The following is a 24,244-nucleotide window of genomic DNA, read 5'->3' as shown; positions in this document are numbered from 1 at the left end:
GTTGCCAAAATCGTATGAATTCATACGAATGACCTACCCCTGACCCCCCCCCCTAAACCTACCCATAACGTGGGTTTAGACAAATCGTACAAATTCGTACGAGTGAGGTCGTACAAATTCGTACGAGTTAGCCACCTTTTAATCACTCGTACAAATTCGTACAAATTGGTCGTGAGATAGCGTTGGTAAACCGCACAAACCTAAAGTACAGTTCTACCAGAAAGACTCGGGAGATAAAATGATGGACCAAAAATATATATTTATTAACAACCCAGCAAGCAAATATTTATAAAGTTATTTGGAGTAGGCCTTGTCCGTAGCGTGCAATACGAGGGTAGCGGAATCTGCATTTCCTGCATGAAGACGAAGGCAGGGGCGCAGCCGACCCCCCGGGAGGTATGGGAATGAACCATCCTGGTGGTGGTGGGGAGGATGGAGGGGAAGGGACCATCCTGGTGGTGGCGGGGAGGATTGAGGTAATTGTTTTCGTCAGCATCTGCAAACTCAGACGTGTAAGTACCGATCTTTTATACTGCAAGTATTAGAACATGATTGTTCAGATGTGAAAGTAATAAGTGACGTAACGATTGAGTCTTCCTGGCAGAACGTATGCTAAAGCTTTCATTTCCCCGTTCTTTTCGAATGCGAGATAAAAATGAATCACTGAATCATTGAATAATATACTGACCAATAAATGGCTCTTTAGAAAAGTTATACACCAATGAGGTTATGCACAGGTGTGGTTTTGATATGTTTGATATTATTCACATCCACTCTTTTTTTGCCCAGTGTGCTGGTTTAAAGATGTAAGAGTAAGTGATTTTTGAAAAACGCATTAAGTTGGGAGTAAGTGATTTTTGAAAAAGTGCACCGGACGGAGCACCACAACAAACTTGTAGCCAATCAGAGGGAGATTTGAAGAAAAGAGAGATTGCTAAGAGAGAGACATTACAAAAGAGAACGGCTCAGAGAAATATCACCGGAAAAAGAAGGGAATATGATCAGACGAGAGCTTTAGGACCCGCGTTAATATTAGAAAATTATTATTTTTTGTTTGTATTTTTTGCATTATTTTGCTTTGCTTCTGCTATGATAAAAGAGACACTCCTGCATAGCGTGTTCGTGCATTTTGAGGGTGGAGCAATGAAGGGAGGAGCATGTTTGTTTGGGTTGATTTCAAATATCAACAGTCTTTAACTTAATTATTCATTGCTAAGGTGATACACCAGTGAGGTTGTGCTTCTCATTTTGATGCTTTGCCCAGCATGTCGATTTAGTTCAGTTACATGTGTATGTATTTTTAAAAAATGTTTTCCACTTGACAGAAAAACATGAACATGTTAAAGTTTGAAGGGAACTTAATTTTAACCAGTTTTTTTATGTTTCCATGGTTTGTGAAGCTGTCTCAGGAGGTGGTTTGTTGTTCAGCGTACTGGAAGTATTATGAGCATCAAACTGCTGTAAGCACTTCTGACCAGTGAAGCGCAGCAAATGGGAGCCATACAATGACATAGTTTAAAGGGCCCTAAGGCAATTACATGGAGGTCAGAGTCTTAGACATGCACGTGACCTTCATTCGCCTTGTGTCGGAGTTGACCTCTTACCTTTTAATGCCCATAATACAGCTTCAGAGGTCTTAGAACTGACCAGAGGTCTTACGACTTACTAAGAGGGAGAAAAAGATGATGAAGGTTGTGCTGTGCGTGAAGTAGCGAGGATTTCATTATGTTCCTTGAGGTAGTATGGAATATCAGACTGTGTGGTATCATGGTTCAGGCATGACTGTATTCAAATGCACTGTGGACACCTTAGAGAACACATTTCAGCATTAGCTGTGGGTAGTGATGCCTGAAATTATTTCCATTCACACACACACACAGTCACGCAAACTGAGATGGAAGGAGGGAAAAACTGTGAGGTAGAGACAGTGAGCGAGAACAGCTGGAGAGAGACATAGATGGACAGGCGCACTGAAAGTAAGGTAGTATCTTGAGACAGAGGGAAAGATGTTAAGGAATACCTCAGCCAAAAATGTACTCTTGTCTTTTCTCTACTATTGTCTTCATTTACTCACACTCATGTTGTTACGAACCTAGAGGTCGACAGATATTGGTTTTGTGATTGCCGATGCCGATATCTTAGAGAGCAGGTGGCCGCTGAGAGACTAAGTCTGCAAGGTTTGTGAAATTAAATGTTCATTAGATATTTAAAGATTTGGTTTCAATTATATAAATGCGTATTTGTTGAATGCAGATGATAAATGCGAAAGTAATAGTGTTTGCCTTTCTGTCACTAATAATATAAAAGCAAATTCTATAATACTTTTTCGTATACAGTTTACTTTCTTTGTCTAACAGTTCTATGTAGTAACATATTAGACAAAATTGTTAAACAGAGACCATAACTAATGAACATGGAGAATGAGAGCGCTGTATGCTCAGCGGCGTCAAAATAAAAGTCATCAGCCATTTCAAAACAAAATAATCAACAAAACTATCCACCGATAATCTTACTGTAGAGTGAGTTGTCATTAAGTATTTACATTCACTTATTTTCGTCGACACAACGAATCAAATCTGAATTTCCGAATTTTCCGAAATCTGAACCGAGCTCAGTCGGTTCGATTAAGGTGTTTACAGTACATGAAGGCTTTTCATCAGACTGAGCCATCAATCTGATTATAAAGAAAGTATTTGGGTGCATGTAAATGTAGCTAGTGGGATGAACTTGAGAATTAGATCAGTCTGAATCTTGATTGAATCATTCAAACTGGTTTTGATTAATCGAAAAGATCTGAGCATGATTCATAAATTAGACATCTATTTCTCCAGGGAAGACAGAGAAAAACTGATAAAATGTGTACCTTTGGATAAAAGCATCTGCCTTGGTATACCTAGGAGAGCTAGTGCACTATTTCAGTGTATGCATTTGGCAGATCCTTTTATCCAAAAGTACACATTCTATCGGTTTTTCTCTGCCTTCCCTGGTAATCAAACCCATGACCTTGGCATTTCTAGCTCCATACTGTTTGAGCTACAGGAAGGCATGTACTGTATGGTTTCAGAAAACTTGGGATTATTGCACATGAGTCATACTGTATATAGACCACTTTCATTGTACTTCATGGTGTCTTTGCATCCTTTTTAAAGCTTGAAAGCCTCAGTCCCTTGTGTTCCACAGAAGAAAATAATGTCATATGGGTGATTAAATAATTTCAAAATTGTTATAATTGGTTGAACTATTCCTTTAAAATAAGCAGGATAGGGAGTTTCCACAATGTAGGTGTAGGTAATGTACATTCAGTAGGTTGGCTGCTTTGCCGACTGTATAAATATAAGCCCAATGATATTCTCCTCTCTTCCGTGTACATGGTCTCTGATGTGTGAAGGCCAGGCTGGATTTCTCCAGCATGCATCTTTACCTCAGTCAGCCTCTCTCAGCTGTCTGATTCATCTCTAATCAGCTTCTGCCCACTGGGAGTCCCGCGGGATGACAACAGCAGGGTAGACCGCGAAAGCCAGAGGTTTAGAGCTCAGACAGAAAGGGAGCAGTTGGAGAGGTCGGGAATCCAGACTCCAGGGCATTAAAGAGTGTTAATGTATTTGGTTGAGATGCTATAGTTTGCAGAGCCAGACAGGGGTTAAGAGAGCTGTTTAGAGGAGAACTGGGGAGTTTTTGAGGAACACGATGAGTGCATAATGGTGTAGACACTAGAGCTGCTGCAGAGAATGGTTGAGGTCTGAGGGGGTGAGAGAGTGAGACTGCTGATGTTTTGGCAGATGGGATCATCTCAGGTACAGATGCTGTTTGGAGGGCTTCAGTAGAGCGGTATGAAGGATATCAGATGGTCTGTGAATGCCTTTCTATACACTCAACATGTTAAACAGCAGAAATGAGCTCAAATAGATGGTAATCACTAATGCAAAACGTGTCCAAAATTCTATTTGAATTCAGTCTCTTCATTACAATTCATATTATCAGCATTTCAATTTGAGTGAAGGGTGCACTGAAAAATGTATATGGATTTTTTTTTCTGAATTTACTTAGTATTTGGTTAAATCCTTCTTTTACTTTTTGCATAACTTTTCTTTGTTTTAAAATCCTGAAACCTTCAGCTTAATTATACAGTTAAATAATAACAAAAAATGTCTCAGACTTTTGGACCCTACTTTTTATGATTTAATCATTATTCATAGGTATTCATTTGTAAAGTGTACAAATGTACAATTATTTCCGGAGTGTTCCCTTTAAATAGCTTTACCAACAAAATAAGACGATTCTGATGCTTAGAGACCAAGGCCAAACTTAGCTTCACCCACAACTAGCACTTACAAATATAACCAGCCTAGACTGGGCTAAAATTTAAGCTGTTTTTTTTTTAGTATAGGGTACATATACTTCTGTGCATGTATTTCCCTCTTCTACATGGCAAACTGAATGATTTATAGAGGTTCACCGAAGCCAAATGCGCTGGGCAGAGGTGCGTTTTCATTTCTGGCTAAGGGAAGCCTTAACACTGAACTTTCCCCTCAAATGTGGGACTAAAAACCATCAAATAACGTTCTCTGCAATAATGGCTTCGATACATTCATTCTCAGGTTCTTGGAAGGATTTGACATTCCCATCACAATGGTGAGTGCTCGTTTAAAAAAAAAAAGTGTATTGTGTGTGCGAGAGAGAGAACGAATGCCTCATCTCTCCACTCTAGGGACAATGTTTTCAGAAGCCTTTCAGAAGAGATGCTCTTGCAGAAGCCATTAGTCCTGAAGTCCAATCTGAAGGGTCAAACATTCAAACTATGTCAGATGTGCCATTTGTAATCACTGTTTTTCTAATGAGACAGGATGCACACGGTGGCTTTTTTCCCCTCATTCTCATGCGTTTGAGAGGTTTCCTCTGCAGTAAAGCATCAGTTCTCCAGTAAAGCATCAGTTCAGTTCTGTGGCGAAATGCCATGGTGTAGATAAGCGGATTTCAAGCTTTCTGTCAACTGTCTCCATATTGCCAGCTTTCTGCTCCTGGTAGTAGAAGAAAGTCGCTTGGTGACGCCTACATCATTACTATAGCAACTGATGTATCTGATTTGATCACTTTCAAAAAATGACAGTCAGCGCAGATAAAAGTCTGTCAGTCAGGATTGAAAGTGATGCAAACAGAGAAAAACATTATTTGGTCACCCTCATGTCGTTCCATGCCTGTATAGTATTTTTTTTTTAAAGCAGTGTAAACACAGTTGTTTTCATATACTTACTCCACAAACTAACTCCATGAACAAGGAAACAGCGATAAGACCTAAACATACAGAAGGCTTATGTTAATGGTATTTACCTGTCACATTTGTCTGCGGCGTTGTGTTCTTTTCTCAGCCTCTATGATGTAGCACTGCAAGGTGTCTTAGGAGAAGTTGTCTCTTAGCCCTCCTTTTTGTTCTTTTAATCACATAACTTGTATGTCAACATTCCATCTCTGTTATCCTGAAACCCACGACACCGAACAAAAACACAGCTCCAATCACGGCGTCCTCAATTTTTCAGTTGGTGATGTTGTTGAATGCCACACTTAAATATCTTCTATGTCGCTTAGTTGGCTGGTTTCTATAATGGAGTTCCTATAACTGCCCAGTGTGAAAGCCCTTTTATGTGATGATCAGACCAGAATAATCTCCGTTGCAACTAGGGATGCACAATAGGATTTTTTGGGACCGATACTGATACCGCTTTTAACAAAAAATTATTGGCAGATACCGATATTTGTCAAATGCTCTCTTATATGGACTTTTGTCATTAAAATAGATAGTGTTTTGATCATGTTTTAAATCAACAAAGTTCAAAAACACATGCATTAAGTTATACTAGTTTATTGCTGCATCATCAAATAATTTTTAATGAACATGGATTGAATCCATTTAAAATTCCTTATGCTTTTGAATTGCTCTCGTGGTACTTTGATGTCATAAACCGATCGGTTTGTGCAGCGCCGGTTCAAGTCGAACAAGCCTATTGTCATCAACTACCTGATATTCTGATTCTCAAATACGTGTTGTGAACGTGCTTTGTTGTTTTAAATCCTTTATATTGATCATGCTAGTTAAGTTATATGCGCAATGGGCGCCGTTAAAATGTTAATTTGCGCAGTTCAGAGAATCGGATCTGTCAGATTTACATCACGTAAATTCATCCTCTCCTCCCAAAATAGATGAAAGTAAGTGGCCGGTGAAGTAGAGGAAGAATAGAGTAAACTTAATAGTTACCTACACAATGTGTATGTGATATGAATAAAACACGTTGCCAATGTATAATTGAAAGGATTGTTATTGCTGCTTCCATAGACATCAGTGTGCACTTTACAAACTATAGATGTATTATTTTGCTAGTACTTATGTGTATTTAAATATCTGAAACCTAAAATAAACATTATGTGGTTGAAAACACTGAATAGTTGTGATATATGACAAGCGCTGAGCGCTCAGAGCCAGCCAAAGCGGGAACACACATTTGAATTTAGCAGCTGGTCACGTGATGCACTGAACGTTAATCACACCGGTGTGATCGTACGCGTCAAAGAGTTAATCTTGGATTATGCAACAGACATTTTACAGCTTCATGCAGTTGATTAATAAGCCATCGGTTTGATATATCAGCCTTTTTCATGCTATAGCCGATATGCCTATAAGCCAAAAATCGGCTGATAAATGTCGACAGCCGATACATTGGTCCATCAACACATATGACATCATGGCATTTCTGTAATGAGACACTCAATGGATGTTGATGACATCCAGCGTGCTCTTTTGAGTGCAGTTTTAAGTGTTTATTGAATTGTTGTTGCAACTCAAAAAAATGTTGCAGTGCATTTTGCTGGATATGATCAAATGAGCTAATGCTGCCTCCAGCCTGGTTCATATTAGCTTAAACTGTTTCCTGGAACATAGACGCAGGGTTTAAATAAACAAGTCCATCAGCTAACAGTCTTGGATCCAGGTGGAAGGTTTTTTGGTTGCTTGAGTTTTCTGATGTTTGAAAAATAATGGGTTGGTTGATAGCTTAGAACTTTTATTTACTGTATATACGTATGCAATTTATCAAATAATATGTAAGTGATAATGTATAGCGAGGCGGTTGTTATAGCGAATACATCCCCTTCAGGCTAAATCAAGACCCCTCCGCTTTACGTCGGGGTCCCGATCAGCCTGTCGGGGTTGTATTCGCTGTAACAAAAGGAGTTTATGGATTTAAAAACTATTGTATTGCTTCCGTTGAAGAACATCATGTCCATGGCAACGCTCTGTTTTTCATGGCAATGGTGTGTTATACTTAGCAGCAAATAACAGACTGCATTCTACATTAGAATTTAACCAAGCCATGTAATCAATTAAGATATTGTATGATCAATGAATAGTCCCAATGTATATTATTTTTGTATACATTGTATACATTGTGTATACATTGTATACATTGTATCAGAGCGCCATCTCACATTCCCTTTAAGAGCAGGTGCGCTTGTTCCATGGCGGATTGCTATTATAACGACGGATTTTCCAGACGCACGCAACTTACATGATGGTAAAGGTGATTTTGCAGTCTTCAGAATTTGGTTTCCTGGTTCTTGACGGACAACCCACTTTGTATGATGTCCTTATATACCCATGTGTCTTGCCACTATTGATTAAACAGGTTTGATCCGTCATTACTACAATTATTCTGAATAATTTGGGTAAATGTGTAAGCTAGATTTATGCCTATTTTTTCACATCTTCATGGACACCACAATGATCTCCCTCGTGTGGTAATATTTTTCCCTTTAATTATGTATGGTTTGCAAAAATCTGAAAAATATGAATGAATATTCAGAAATATGAATTTTGTTTCTGTGTAGATGAGAGAAGCAAAGTGTATGTTGTGCACACGCTACATTATGGCCAAGCATGCACTCTTAAAATAGCATCTGAATAACGTGGCGCTGACTTTAGACTAGGGTTTTCCTGGTCTGTGGCGGAATTATTTTCTCAAACTGCAAAATAGCACCCGGGCGCAAGTTCATTCCCTAATTTACCGACGTGCATCTGTGGAGGGAAAAGTCCGCTGTGCGTTGGGTGCAAAATAGGAATGATACATGCGTCGGTGTACAAAGTCATTTGCGCTGGGTGCAAGATAGGGCTCAAGAAGTTAAAATAGTGGCATTTACCTTTATGTTCAACTCTACGGCAAATAAATGTTGTTCTTGAGTCATATGACCCTTGAAATGCATTTATAACGCCTTTCATTGATCCACAGCTGGATGTGTTGAGTGCTGAGTGCTGAATGAGGTGCTGCTCTGGTTTGACCTCAGCTCTGTCCACACTTGGTTTGAATGTGTTTTCAAACTAATATGCTGCTGCCAGTTCTCAAACAACAATCACATCACCCTGTCAAATACACACACACACGCACACACGCACACACACACACACACACACACACACACACACACACACACACACACACACACTTATGTTTTGACCCTTGTATGCTATTTATTTTAGTTTGTTTAATACTGTGACCTGCCTTTTTAGATTGCTGGAAGAAGTTCTCAATGGTTAAGTAACCTTCAGAAGTCAATTCACATATGTTTACTTGTCATAGATCCCCAATGGATGTAGTTCCCTTTTTAGAGTGGCCAATTCAACTTTGTGTTGCTAAAGCTGCGGGAACTCTTCCCATGCAGCGTTAGCAACTCAATGTCTCGGTCTTGTCTCTCTGGGAACCTAGGTTACAACAGTAACCGGAGACGTTTAAAGATATAGATCAAATAGCACATTTATTTTGTTTCCATCTAAGTTGCTCTCTATGTGTTTAGGCAGTGGTGTATATTCCATATTAAACCATAGGAAGTTGTGGGTATAAAATGGGAATGTTATAACCCACCTTGAAAGCCAATTTGAATTAGAAGTGACAATTCAGTTCAGAATTCGAAAAAAAAAAAAGTGTTTAGCTGATAAATATTTTTTTAGGCCATCTACAGGTGTCTTGTTCAGTAAAGTAGCAAAATTCAGAATTTTTTTCCAAGCAAAGGCATTAACATGCAATAGTTAAAAAATATAGGCTGTTTACTCTTGGCATTAACATGCGATCACCGTGATCCGATCAAGCAGACCGGATCATTAGGCAATCAGGACACGGCGCGTTTACTTTTTTTCTTCACATTAAATAGCCTCTGTATCGTATTTCTGTATTTCATATTTCTGTACTTCGTATTTCTGTTTCCTGCATAATATTTAAATTAGGTCTGTGGCACGACACCAGATTAAGAGTAAAGATGATACAAATTAAACAATGTCCCAATTGCTTTCACTCACTTTACTTTCCTGTGCAATCTCCAGTAGATCAAATAATTTTTTCTGAACAAAGGAATACTTCCAGAGTTGATCATACAAAAATAGATCATAAAATAGATCATAAAATAGATCATAAAATGGGTTGATCATGTTAAACAAGTTACATCATCGATTATCAGGGTTTAAGGTTATAGCGTGCAATGACTATATTGACATAAATGGGATATTAATAAACATGCTGAAACAATAGAAAACTATTATAATAAAACAAAAAAATATTCCAGTGTTCAGGTCTTCATTAAGATAACTGACTGTGATAGTACTCGTTCAGATAATGTTGCACAATTAAAATGAAAAATGACACACACAGTATCATGTAAGTCTAAATAAACAGTTTTAAAGATTGACGTTTATTTTAAGGTTCAAATAAGGTAAATTTATTGTCTAAACTGCGTCTGGCTAGATTGTGTTTACATTGCACTGAGATCCGATCACAATGCGTCCTCGACTACCTCCGGACCAGGACACGCTGATCGATAACATTCCGATCAGAAACACGTTACACTTGTCTTTTCAATGTGTATGTGGACAACATCCAGATACAGGTCGCATGTTAATGCCAAGTGTAAACGCAGCACATTGACCCCGACACTTAAAGGGATAGTTCACCCTTTAATTCAAATCTGTCATCATTTACTCGCCCTGTTTACAAATCTGTATGACTTTTTTTTTTTATTCTGCAGAACACAAAATACATTTTGAAGATTGGTAACCAGTTTTGACCACTGGAAAAACAAATAGCACTGAGATATTTTTCAAAATACATATTTTACGTTCCACGGAAGAAAGAAAGCCATACCGTATTGGAATGACATGAGGGTAAGTAAATTATGAAATCATATTTTATGGGTGAATTATGCCTTTAGTAGAAACACCTCAGTAACATGTAAAATGCCATTAGTTAACTTTAAAGAAGCATGCAACATGCAACAGATTGCATAAAAAGTAAAAGGAAATAGCAATGGTATGAAGCCCCTAAAGGGTACATGGTGGAGAATAAAAAAATGAGGTGCCTTTTGTTTGCTTAAAAGTGAATGCTTAGCTTCTATTGTGTACATCTTGGGTACCGCCTTATTCATGTGACACACACTGTTATACATTGCAACTCACAGTAACACATCTGTGTGCTTGATTGCCGTCGCAGGTGCTTAAGAAAACATGTCTAGGTCATTGACATGGGTTAATCACTGGATTCATTAGTGTTTGGACCCCTTGCGTCCTCTGATTGCATCTCACGCTGGCTAATGAATTGCACTGCTGTCTTTGGCAGCATTCACTCTTAGTCACGTAACAATTAAAGAGAAGATGGGAAACTTCCCATCTTCATGGGAGATTTAAAGAAATATTTCACGCAAAAATGAAAATTATTTCACAATTTATTCAACCTGATGTTGTTCTCCAAATCTTTATGCAGTTTGGGATTTGGATCGACTTGAGGGAGAGTAAGCCATTACATGATTTAGATTCCTATTGATTAAAGGTAGGAGCGAACAAAACCTTTTATTTACTGGTGATTTACTGGAAGTACGGCCTGCCGACGATCATCCCTCGGGTGGCTTCTGAACGCATGCTGAGCCAATGAGTGGCTTGTCAGTGAAGTTTAGTCATTTTAAATTATTTAGAAATGCAAAAAAGTGTCCTAGCATGACATGGCATCAAAGTGTCTTTGATGGGGGGTTTAGCTTGACAGAACATTTTATGAATAAAAGACTGTTGGACATTGACTGTAATAGGTTTTAGCGTGAGATGTCAGCAATTTTCATTGATTTCTTATTTGCCTGTGGAAAAAGCAGAGTGCTATTAGACAGGTGTGCTTGGTTGATATTATAGTCCACAGTGACGGCAATGGAAATGGCCTTCTTACCCCTGAATGCTTTGCTGAAACGTAGTGATGCCAATCACTTTGATCCATTACCCTTCACTGCACACACACACACACACACATACACACACACACACACACACACACACACACACACACACACACACACACACACACACACTAAGAAGGCGTAAAGGAGTAAAGAAAGAGTTCAAACACAATTCATTAAATTAACAGAATTAAACAAAATAAGATATTTTTAACATCTCAATCATCATTCCTGTAGCTCAAACAGTAGTGCATGGCTCTAGCAACTCCGAGGTCATGGGATTGATTCCCAGGTAATGCATTAACTGATAAAAATGTATACCTTGAGTACAATGCAAGTCACTATATTTATTTAATTTCATTTCATTATTTCATTTCATGGATGCCTTTCCCATTGTCTTGGGCCATTGGCAGGGAAACCATGTTTTATTATTATTATTTTTATTACTATTATTTTTAGTTTAGTTTAGACTCAGACCATTGGCATGGAAATACCCGATGGTCAGTCCATTTAATTTAATTTAATTTAATTTCATATCATGGTTGCCAGGATGCTGGAGTCTATCCCATTGTCTCTGGCCATTGGCAGGGAAACATCCTATGGCCACTGGCCAGTCCATTTCATTTCCACTTTCAATTCATTTCATTTTATTTCATGGTTGCTGGGATGCTGGAGCCTATCCCATTCCGCCATTGGCAGGGAAACACCCTTTGGCCATTTAATTTAATTTTTAATTTCATTTCATTTCATTTCATTTCATTTCATTTCATTTCATTTCATTTCATTTCATGGTTGCTGGGATGCTGAAGCCTATCCCATTTGGCCATTGGCAGGGAAACACCCTTTGGCCAGTCCATTTATTTTATTTTATTTATTTTATTTTATTATTGTTATTATTTATTATTATTATTTTTAAAAAATAGTTTAGTTTAGTCTAGTCTTAGACCATTGGGAGGGAAATATCCTATGGTCAGTCCATTTAATTTCATTTAATTTCTTTTCATATCATGGTTGCCGGGATGCTGGAGTCTATCCCATTGTCTCGGGCCATTGGCAGGAAAACATCATATGGCAACTGGCCAGTCCAGTCCATTTCATTTCATTTCATTTCATTTCATTTCCACTTTCAATTCATTTCATTTTATTTCATGGTTGCTGGGATGCTGAAGCCTATCCCATGTGGCCATTGGCAGGGAAACACCCTTTGGCCAGTCCATTTATTTTATTTTATTTTTTTATTTTATTATTGTTATTATTATTATTTTAAAAAAAATAGTTTAGTTTAGTCTAGTCTTAGACCATTGGGATGGAAATACCCTATGGTCAGTCCATTTAATTTCATTTCATATCATGGTTGCCGGGATGCTGGATTATATCCCATTGTCTCAGGCCATTGGCAGGGAAACGCATATGGTCAGTCCATTTTATTTCATTTCATTTCATTTCATGACTGCTGGGATGCTGGAGCTTATTGTATCGGGCCATTGGCAGGGCAAAACATCCATTTTATTTTATTTTATTTTGTTTTATTTTGTTTTATTTTGTTTTATTTATTTATTTATTTGTTTATTTATTTGTTTGTTTGTTTATTTATGTATTTATGTATTTATTTATTTTTCTCTTGGACCATTGGAAATACCCTGGCCAGTCCATTTTATTTTAATCTAATTTCATTTCATTTAATGGTTTCTGGGATGCATTTTTTACTTTATTTATTTTATTTTATTTTATTTATTTTCAGGGAGAGAGAGAACTTCACTGATATAAGCAAGTGGCATCACTTCACAGCTTATTTGTAAATGAATAAATGTGTTTGCCCCTTGTTTTCCGTATACTGATACTTTTCACAGACATCACACCACACCACCAACAACAAACAAAACCAGACTAACTCATGAGTATAAGCAATATGTTGAAATTATGCAAATGCTTTAAATCCCAGTAGAAAAATTGCTCTTTTTGTTTTGGGTCAACTAATGCTAATTAAATCCGCACATTGTCATTCTGACATCAGTTGTGTAATCTGATAGCAAGACAGATCAGAGGAAATCCAGATACGAGAACGAGCGTTTGAGGGATAACAGTCTGGATGTAAAACGTTTGCTGTCGGGGTTGGTGTTTAGGAACTTCGTGTCTGCTGGGTAATTTTGACAGCAGGAGGCAGCTTGTTCAGAGGTCTTTGGATCCTTCCGGAAATCCAGCAGCTTTGTACTTTGATATCAAATGTTACTGTGAAAGATGCATAGACCCTTGATAATAAAACCCTGCCCAGCCATCTGTGCTCTTCTTAAGAAACGCAAGTTAAGAATTTGAAGAGTGTTGTTGAAATAATGGAACATTACAGGCAGCAAAATAATGATGCGTTATCGCTGTTACTCCAACAGCAGGAAGGGCTGCAGGTTTCCATCTACTTTCAAGATGACATGATATTATTCAGTTCTTGTGTGTGTTTTTTTTTTTTAATATGTAGCTACACAGAGTGAATGCAGTCATAAGGGCTGAGGCTTTAGTGCAGACCTGCTGGTTAATAGAAAACACACCCACTTCATGAATGAAATGTGAATGATCCCTGTCTGCTAAAGAGTGCTTCACTGGCTGTTTTGAGAATGGAATACTAGAGTACTTCTTACCACATACTCCACTTTATACACTGAATTTTACTGAACTACTGTTGACTATTATTCGAAATATTGTGTGAATCCCTTCATATCACTTATCAAATGATAAACATTCAGACTGCTATATAGTTGTCAAATGACCTCTTTACAGCGCCTGTTTTACATAAAAATGAAATGATGTTCCCTAAGCTAATGTATTTATGAGAATAACAGGATATGCAGCAACAAAAAAATATAATGTGGAACCTTTTCATCCAGTTTAGTGTCATTTTTAATGTAATTAAAAGAGATTTTCTCTTTTTTTCATATCTTTTTTTTTTGTGTAAAAACTTTTTGTCAGTCTGGTCGAGGCACAATGCATCATTGTTTAATGAAAATTATGGCAAATATATTTGGTCATGGCGGAATTTCAAACTATATACCTTCAAACATTGCATATAATTGTTGTCATTTTGTAAAATGTAATAAAATCAAGAATCTGTTTGTTTTGTTTAACTTTTATTTAACTGACAATAAGACAAATTTAAGACAGATTTCCAATGTTCTTAATTGTATTTTGGAAATATATGCAAATTTTTATTTTGATGGCTGCAAAACACTCAAAAAAAGTTGGGACAGAGGCATGTTTACTATTGTGTCACATCACCTTTCATTTTAATTACACTTTTTAATAGTTTGGGAATCGACCCTTCGCAGGGAGCTTGATTGACAGGTGATCTGACCAATCATACTTCGCCATAATTTTGTCCGACAAAGCAGTCAGGAGAGTTAGTAGATTAACATGGGAGGATTTGAACTTGAAAAACGGAGTGTACTGACGCCTTTCCGCGGTTAAAACAACATTCCTTCTTATGTTCATTCATGTTTATTTGATGCTATAAATTAACTAGAGGTAAGAGATGATCGGTTCACGAGCAGCTTTAACTGATGCTCTACAGCGATCTGTCAGACACATTAAAGAGCCACAAAACGGTATTTATTGTTCAAATTTCTTTAAAAAAATAACCAAATTTGAAAGGTGAGACTTATATCAAAAGTAACCTGGTCTGTCCTGTCTGTCAGCGTGTTGTCAGTGTCCTCTCTGCTCTGCAATGTATTTTTCACTGCATGAGAACATGGTGTGGCGTGAAAGCGGCGGACATTGCAACAGTAACTAAAGGGGGCGGGTCTTTGCAAACGGTCAATTGAGGATACTAATTGTTTCAGTTTTGCAAGTGGAATTTTTGCCCAATCTCACCTGACACAAGACTTCAGCTGCTCAGCACTCTGTGGTCATCAGTGACTAAGGCTCAATCCCAATTCACCCCTTGCCCCTACCCCTTGGCCCTAACCCTCCGTTTTGGGCGTTCACGTCTAGGGGTAGGGTGTCCTGATTCTTTTTGCGATAGAGGGGTAGGGTGAAGGGGTAGGGCTACATAGCCCTCGAAACTGAGATTTTTCAGAGGCAGACTCCAAACGGGGACCAAGGTGTTTTTGGGGTCCTTGAGATGTTCTGACATGCCCTGACATTTGTGTTTTTTTCAGTTGCTTATAAACATATACAATGATTATAAAGATATATTGCTCATGCCTGGGTGAATAGTATTCGCTGAGTTTTGTTTATGTTTAGAGACGTGCACCAGAAAAAAAGTTCACGGAGATGGAGAGGCAGAAAGCACACCCTGTTTACTTTCTTTATTTTACAAAAGCACAATATTTTATTTCGATTGTAAGTGGACACATAAAAAGTAGACATTTAACAGCTTATTTTTTCATATTTCTTAAGTCTCTATGACCAAAAATGATGGAGTATGTTATGTCTATTTTGCTTCTATGAAAAAAAAACCAAGCAAAACGCGCCGGCGCGTTTGCGGTCCCTAGAGGGTTAAATGTAGGCTCATTTGACCACATCACACATTTACACTGTCTTTTCGGTAATCTGAGATGAGCTCGGGCCCAGAGAACTATGTCGCATATGTGCATAGAACTGACATATAGATTTCTCCTTGTGTAACAGAGATCCCAGTTTCATTTCTTGATACAGCAGCAGACTGTGTTAAGTGACAACGGCTTTCTAAAGTTCAGTTCTCCTGAGCCCATGTAGCAATATTTAACACAGTAGCATCTAGCATGACGGTGTCTTATCTGAGGGCTCAAAGGTCAAGATTCCAGCTTCCAAGATTTCTCCAGATTCTCTGAATCTTTTCAGACTATTATGTATAGTAGATGGTGAAAGACCTACATTCTTTGCAATCTTGCATTAGGAAATGTGTTTTTTTTTTCATTGTTTGACAATTCTCTGATGAAATTTGGCACAAGGTGGTGGGCCATGACCTATATTTTTGCTTGCAAGAACTGAGCCTTTGGTGGGTGCTCCTTTTAAACCCAAACATAACAGCCTCACCTATTACAAGTTAACCTGCTTATTGTGGACCGTTTCAAAACCGTTTAACTCGGATATCCTATCATCTTTTTTCACTTTTATTTTACCTCTTTTTTGAAGTGATTTGAAGCCTAAAAAAATCTAAATTAATTTATATTTCCAAAATACAATTAAGTTAGCCAGTGAAAGCATTGAGAAACTTTTCTTTGTACTTTTGTCAGTTAAATAAAGGTTAAACATAGTCACAGATTCTTGATTTTATTGAATTTTACTCAATGTCACAACTTTTCTGGAAATGGGGTTGTATATAGTATACGTACCTAATTCGGAGAAGATTAACAACACATCAAGCTACAGATCAATGAAAGGCACTATGAATGCTTTTCAAGAGTCGTTTTGACTCTAAAAACACAAAATGTCTTTGCCATAGTGGAAGATAAAGGTAAAATGAACACACCTGCATCCCAAGCAATGTTTCTAGCCTTGAAAACTGGATTTACATTTTTTGTCAATCTAAGGCAGCCTTTATGCTGTCAAACATTTCTTTTTTCACAGATATCTGGTACAGATCAGACATTTTTGGCACGCAAATTAGGAAAAACACTTATGAGATCTAATTGTTTTGGCATCCAATTTGGATTCATTTCAAATGTGGTTCTAAATCTGACATGTATTTCATATCTGGTCAATCTGAATGTTCATTTAAATACTGCCTGTCCTTTTATTTTGGTATTTACGTGTTGAATATTATGTATTTATTTAATTTGTGTTTTTAAAAATAAGATATGTGCCAGAATATTAGCATTGCATTTGGCAGATGCTTTTATTCATTTTAGCAGTTTATGTATTCCCTAAATGGTTTTAATTAGTGTACATTCGTTCTTTGTTTCTATACTGTCTCCACCACAGCATATTGGTTTCACGCTTGGTTTTTCTGTGTTGTGATGTGTGTCATTCCGTAACAATTCCGTAATGAAACCACATTCGCCGCCTCACACCAGAACGGTCCGCCATACAGATGCACAGGTGAGCTAAACTTCAGAATTTCTTAAAGGGTCTCGATAGCAGCCAGAGAAAGTAGCGTATATGTTGCCATGACTGTTAATTTTGGACCTTGCTTATGTTCCTCAAACCTAAGCTTCAAAGCTGAAAACAGGAGAGACAGTATTAGCAGTTCCTGTGTTTCTCTAGCCCTTCTTGTTGTGTATTGTCACAGTTGTTGAGCACTCTGTGGAAATGTTAAAGTGGGGGAACTATCATTTTCACCCATCATGCTCCAGAGACTTGCTTATGCTCTTTTGGGAATAGAGAATCTGACAGTGGCGGCGATGTGGTCTGATGTTGTATTTAGATGACTGTGTTGACGCACATCAGCGTATGGTTTTAAAGCGTTTCAGTGGCTTATGGCTGCCGCAGGCACATCGTAGAGATTGTGAGTATGAATACAGGTGACAGATCAAATGGAGACACTTGTTTTTTAAGTTTATCTCTACATCAACTTCCACGTGTAGGCAGCAACCGACGAGACAGCCAGCCTCACAACGGGACACGCACACGCATGCACAAATGAATGCTCTAATCCCATGTGTATATTTGTAGTCAAGTCAAGTATTATCTGTCCTTGCGCATCGAACACTTACAAAGCAAAGTAGATTAAACCCTTATTTCTGAGAAGGGCTTTACAATGACAATTATTTTCCAGCACTCACACACAGGGTCCAAATTGTGGGTGAACTGAGAAAATATACAACTGTGGGAAAAAATATATAGAAAAAAATGCACTCATTTTTTTAACAGTATATTTTTTTAAACTGTAGAAGTCTAAGGGTAGATTTGTAGATTTTACTCTATATTAAACTTTTATCTTGCTTTTATCATTTATACATCATTTATGATTAGCTAGTGTTAATTTAGTGTGCACTGATCTGTAACCGTGCCTGCAAAATCGACAATATCCACGACACATGCCAGCTTAATACACAGACTTATCTGCTTTTGACTGAATCAGTTTGAGCTACCATTAGGAATTTATTGACTTGTTCCGAAGAATGTTTGTGTGTTTGTGTGTGTGTGTGTGTGTGTGTGTGTGTGTGTGTGTGTGTGTGTGTGCGTGTGCGTGTGCGTGCGTGTGTGTGCGTGCATGCGTGCGTGTGCGTGCGTGTGTGTGCGTGTGTGTGTGTGGTTCAGATATACCCAAAAAGATGGCAATATCCAAAATCCTTGTCCTTGTGGGGACTTTTTTTTTGGTCCCCATGAGGAAAATAGCTTATAAATCATACTAAATTTATAAGCGGTTTTGAACATCTAAAAATGCGGAAAGTTTTCTGTGATGGTTAGGGATAGGGTTAGTGTAGTGGGATAGAATATACAGTTTGTACAAGTATAAAAACCATTACACATATAAAACATGGAAACCAGTGTGTGTGTGCGTGTGCATGTTGGGTATTCATTGGTGTCTTGGATGAAGTGTTTGACCAGTATTATCTATAAAGCAGGGTGGATGATATTATAAATATCAATAAAATACAGGTTACATCTTCTATAAGTAACCGATCAGTTTGGATGCAGCATCACAATTTTCTGCTTTCTGTTGATTATATATATATATATATATATATATATATATATATATATATATATATATATATATATATATATAGTGCTTTTAATGCGTTAAGTGCTACCTGGTTTACAGCAATATATTGGTATTTTGGACCTATAAAATGAAACCATCTCTGTTTTTCCACAGGTGGTTTGGCAGTAGGCAGTAACTGAAGATGAGGAGGAGCTGGTGGCGATCGGGCTGTCTGGGTTTGCCGATTGGCTTGCTTCTTATCATCACCCAAATCTTGGCTCAAAACACAGAGGGTGAGACTCACAGTTTTGTCCATCATTCATTCCCTGTCACTAGCATGAGGGATTTTATTTACCACTTTTACAAAATAAACCTTGCACCAGGACCGTAACTTTCCATTTTGTTCCTGGATGGTGAAATGGGATGTTACAGCCCAGCGTTTATGCTCTGAGCGAAGTCGGAGAGATAATTGTATCTCTATCTCTGTGTGGCAGCGTCTCACAAATCGGTCTCTGCATCTTCTCTGCACACCTTCATTACCGAAGCAGCCAGATACAGCTCTCCAAACTGAGCGTCTGATGATGTATGAATTATACCGTCACGTCTGCCAAAGACAAACTGACAACCGTAATAAAAATCTCAAAACGTTGCTGGAAATGCCGTGAGGCTGAGTGGAAATAGAGGCAAATAAATTGTGGCTATTGTCAGACTGTTCAGATTAGCAGTTGAAGATAAAAGATTGGTGGGCGTCTATAGTTGACATTTTCAGATATCCTTGTCTGTTCATGCAGCGTTTATTGTTATGGATTTTTGTATGATTTGAAGAGTTCAGTGAGGATGTTATGTGTGGGGCTGGGTGGTGAAATGGTATAACGGTTGGCGGTTGTAATTCTGCCATTCACTGAAGAATTTACATGATGCAGTTTCTTACAGCAGTCACAGACAGGTACTTCCAGTGTACGCTTTATTAATTATAATGTCAATTAGATTTGCGCAATGTATCTTGTGTCTGATGTAGACATACACTGCAAAAAATGGTAATCTGCAACATTTACGTTAAAGAGCAATTTCTTCCTGATCTTACCCTTAAATTTAGTTTTGTTGGTGTAATGTAATATATTTTGGTTGATTCAGTTTTTTTTTATAACATTTTATATTTGTAAAAACTACATTAAGCACATCATTTTAGGTTACCATTTTTTCAGAGTAGTGTAACTGAATGTTATTTGTGGTTGCCAAACAATGTCGCATCTAGGCTCATTAATATACAGTAAACAACTGTCCATGAATAGGCTATTTATTGGCAGGATAATAATATTTGTAATTCGTCTTAAATCCAAACCTGGCAATCCAAGAATGCACTGCAGTGAACTTTAAATTGAAAAATCGAATTTAAAGGGGGTGGTTCATTTTAATGACATCCCGGATTGTGTCGGAGGATTATATGTTTGTTTCGGAGCATTTTGTTTGTAAAGAAGGCACAATATAATGGAGAGTTGACAAAGAAACTTGTGCTGAAAGATGAATAGTAGCCTATATATTTGTGCAAAAAAAACTGTATTACCATTATAAGTTAACCTCAGAAAAAAATCCATGTCATGACCCCTTTAAAGCCCCTTTCACACAGAGATTCCGGAAAATACACGGATAAAGTGACCCGGGATTTGACCCGGGTTCGTTTGAAAATGGTTCATTCACACTGCCAGTGATTTGCCGGAATCAGAGAGCGCGTTCACACACAACCCGGGTATGTCCCGGATAGACGCGTGACGTTATGATCTTCGGCGCGGATTGCAAGGAGCTCTCGGGTCTCTGCTTCAGTCCAGTTTGCAGACATCTTTTCGTTCTTTCTTGTATCGATGACGAACACAAACTTTCTTCTAACAGAGTAACAGAGTCGCACGATAACTACGTCATTGCGAAGGCTCGTGCATCATCACTACGACACACCCCTTACGGCATTTGTCCTGGCTTTTGTTCACACAGCGCGCGTTCCGGGTCTGAACACGGCAATGTTACTAGGTCCCCAACCCGGCATCGATCCCGGCATTAAACCCGGGTCGTGTTTGCGTTCACACAGAAGGCGTTCTGGCAATTTGCCGGCAATTTGCCGGGTTCAAAGTGCTGTGTGAATGGGGCTTTAGATGACCCACTGCTCCTCGAAGTTTGCATATATCGCAAAGCTAGCATAAAGCATATTTTGCGTTCGTCCATCTGTGCAAGAACCCTCTTTAATCATGCGCAATGTTTCAGATAGAAGTGTAAATACATGAATCGGATTTGGGTCACAATTGAAAGAACCTGTAAACAGACGGTCAAAAAAATGTAATCGGATATAGCTAGGCAACAAATCAGAATTGGGCATCAAGAGCTGCAGTGTAAATGAGGCCTATGTTAGCTATGTATTTTTGGGGTTTAAAAAACTTACATACTTCACCTTTAAGGCCCTTATACATAAGATGTAAGCGTAACTCTTCACCGTAAACATCATGCACTGTTTTCGTATACTCCAAAAATGCTCAAGATCCACAAAAGGGCAATGTTTCTGGGTAGCAACAAAATGTAAAATGTGAAGAAGAAAAAGACCTGTCAATGGCTTTGATGCATCACAGAAAGGGAAACAAAAGAACTGTTATGTTTTTTTAGTTTTTTTTTACTATTATAAGCGATGTGAAATCGTAATGTTGACAATTACAAGTTGTAAGCAAGGCGAGCCAAACAAAGGTCAGATGACAGCAGACAAAGGATGTGAAAGTATTAAAAATAAAAACAAAAACAAAAGGTAAATATAGATGAATAAAAGGAAATTGAGACAATCAAGATCTCTTCATAATGTTTGACAGCTTTTAAACCTTTTTCTTTTTTGCTGCTTTGTGCTCTAAAATACAGCATCCAGGGCTGCCAACTTTTGAGTTTAGCTTGGAGTGAGATTGGGGGGGGGGGAGAGAGAAAAAAATGGGAGAAAAAAAGGGAGAACATTTCTCCCACATTTCTGTATGTGGGAGAAAAAAAAACTTACATCACAATAAGTTGTGATTGTCAAAACATTTGGTAACTTATTTTTATTAGGTTTACTGACAACATGTTACAATGTTTAGCTGCATGGTTACAATTGCTGGCAGGTTACTGTATTTATTATTGCTTGACATCTTGATTCAATATCGATTCATTTTGATAATTATTAGTTACAGTAGATACATGTTAAAAAAATAAAGCACTAATGCTGAAAACATAGTGAGCATAGTCTATTTTTAAAGGTTAAAAATAACAATTTAAATAAAATATAATGCGTTCTTTATTATAATAACAACTTTATAATATTTTAATGATATAAGTAAAAATATATGTAGCCTAATATAGTGGACATATTTAACAAAACACTATAGCTAATTTTTCCAGCATATAAATGGTCATTAAATTGCTTTACTGATGTAAATGTAACTTATGTGACATTGTTCTAGCCTACCTGTTTTGCAGGCCATTTACATTTACCATTTACCTGTTTTATTGACTTCTTACCGCGGTTGAAAAACACTGATTGATCCGAGGCATACATTTCGGTAAGTTTGGGTTTATTTACTAATAGTAAAGAAGAGTTAGAGTTGATCGGTTCACGTGCCGCTTGAACTGAGGCGCTACAGAGATCTGTCATGTCACATTTACAATGCCAAAATGGTATTATTGTTTGAATTGCGTAATAAAATTGACAGAATCTGAGAGCTGATAATTTGTTTTATATCAAAGTAACCTGCTCTGTCTTGTCTGTAGTTGTCAGTGTCCTCTTTGCTCCGCGATTTTTTTCTGCATGAGAAAATGGATGTGTGGCGTGAGAGCGTGTGAAAAGGGCCAATTGCGTGAGTCTCACGCTCAATGCGTGAGAGTTGGCAGCCCTGGCATCAGTGTGGCAAAATCAAGTGTGACAGCCACAAATTTACGGGGACATATAGAATAGCCTTAAAATGACAGGTCAGCATAAAACAGGGTTAAAGCTGAAATAGTTTAGAAATAGCTTGACGGGCGGACATACAATATCTGAGGCAACTTGGTAGTTGTCGCAGATTTGTTTTAATAGAGTATGTGTCATACAATGGGGAAACTTGACAGAAGTTATGTGAAAGTGTCTTTAGATTATTGAGTCATTAGCTTAGCAGCATGCTAATATCTGACTATGGCAACTGTGAGTATTAGTTCTTGTGTACTGTTCATGTGAAGAATGCTATTTGTGTGTTGTGATACTGACTATGTACAGTGTTTCAAATCAGTCCGTAAGGTGCCATTTTGTTTAGTATGCTGCCTTAGAAGAAATGTTGAATAGCTAACTTCAAATGAGGGCACTATGACTTAACTGCATATTTCAGCAGTGTCTCAGTAGTAATTGTCGAAGTAGGGAGTATTTTCATTAAAATTATTCCTTTTAAGAAACTGGTTCAAATAAATAATTCACTGATCTATTTGTATCATCACAGTTTTGTTTCTGGAACCTCGAATGTGCCACTATACGTCTATAACTTTTATGTAGTGAAATGAAAAATACCATTTAACACAATGTTTTTACATTATTTATTTATTATAGCTTAGACTATCTAGTTGAACTACTTGATATAATGAGCACCTTTTTGTTTTTGTAGGCTATGGTTTCAAAGTAGACACTTCTTAGAAAGAAGGAGACTTCACAGAAATTGATAGTGCACTAGAGATGGGAACATATCCACTTTCTTTGGCTTTCTGTCCATGTCGGCTGTCTTTCTGGGTGCCTATATTTCTTTCTGTTTGTCTGTACCTTGATCACATTTCAGAGTATGTATGTACCATTTAAAAGGGGATGGAGAAATCTGGGTCTCCATCTCAAGGGACGGGCTGGATATCAAGTCCACCTATTTCATCCTGTCACTGTAATTAAACTCTGCTGGATATCCGCTGCTAGGTGAGCCATTAAAGTCAGCCTGCAGGTGCACTTTGAGAGTGGAGTCAGTCTTCTCTGTCTAATTGAGAAGGAGGAGGATACTTTTCTCAAGTCTCATGCTATCAGAATGAAGCAGCGGGCTGTTATTTAAAAAAAAAAAAAACATAATTACACTGAGCTGGAAAAGTATCTATTCAATGCCAGTGAGCTGCCTTGATACATGCCTGCTAACACTGTATCTACACCTGAAGCGTGTGGTGCGTTGCAATGTGACTAAATATCTCCACTACTTTAGTCTTGCATTGCTACTCCACCCAATTTATTTCCCCTTATACTCTTTTGGAATAATGTGGTTTTATTGAAAAAATATCTTGAATTGATTTCTGCTGATTTTTAGGGGCCAAGCACTGAAGGTGCGGGCACCTATTGTATCTGTTCCCGTACCAAAAATAATTCTTCTTCTTCTTCCGCTCTGGGAGTCTATGGCAGCCCATAGAACCGATCGCGGGAAAGTTGTAATGGTTTGACATTCGGATAGAGGA

At 37.8% G+C, this 24,244-nt stretch overlaps 1 protein-coding gene across 1 annotated transcript in view; it reads left to right on the top strand.

Annotated features, from left to right (window-relative positions):
- Window positions 1–24,244, top strand: part of LOC307010109 (protocadherin-15-like) — a 225,684-nt gene that overhangs the window by 2,474 nt on the left and 198,966 nt on the right. The window contains exon 2 of the mRNA XM_079634508.1: window positions 18,974–19,092. Coding sequence (XP_079490634.1) covers window positions 19,002–19,092 — 91 coding nt within the window. The 5' untranslated portion in view covers window positions 18,974–19,001. The remainder of the gene's footprint in view (window positions 1–18,973; window positions 19,093–24,244) is intronic.

The sequence above is a fragment of the Phoxinus phoxinus genome, assembly GCF_949152265.1.
Source record: "Phoxinus phoxinus genome assembly, chromosome: 14".
NCBI classification, from domain to species: domain Eukaryota; kingdom Metazoa; phylum Chordata; class Actinopteri; order Cypriniformes; family Leuciscidae; genus Phoxinus; species Phoxinus phoxinus.
Note: the sequence above shows the minus strand (reverse complement) of the source record. Positions and strands in the feature narration are given on the sequence as shown.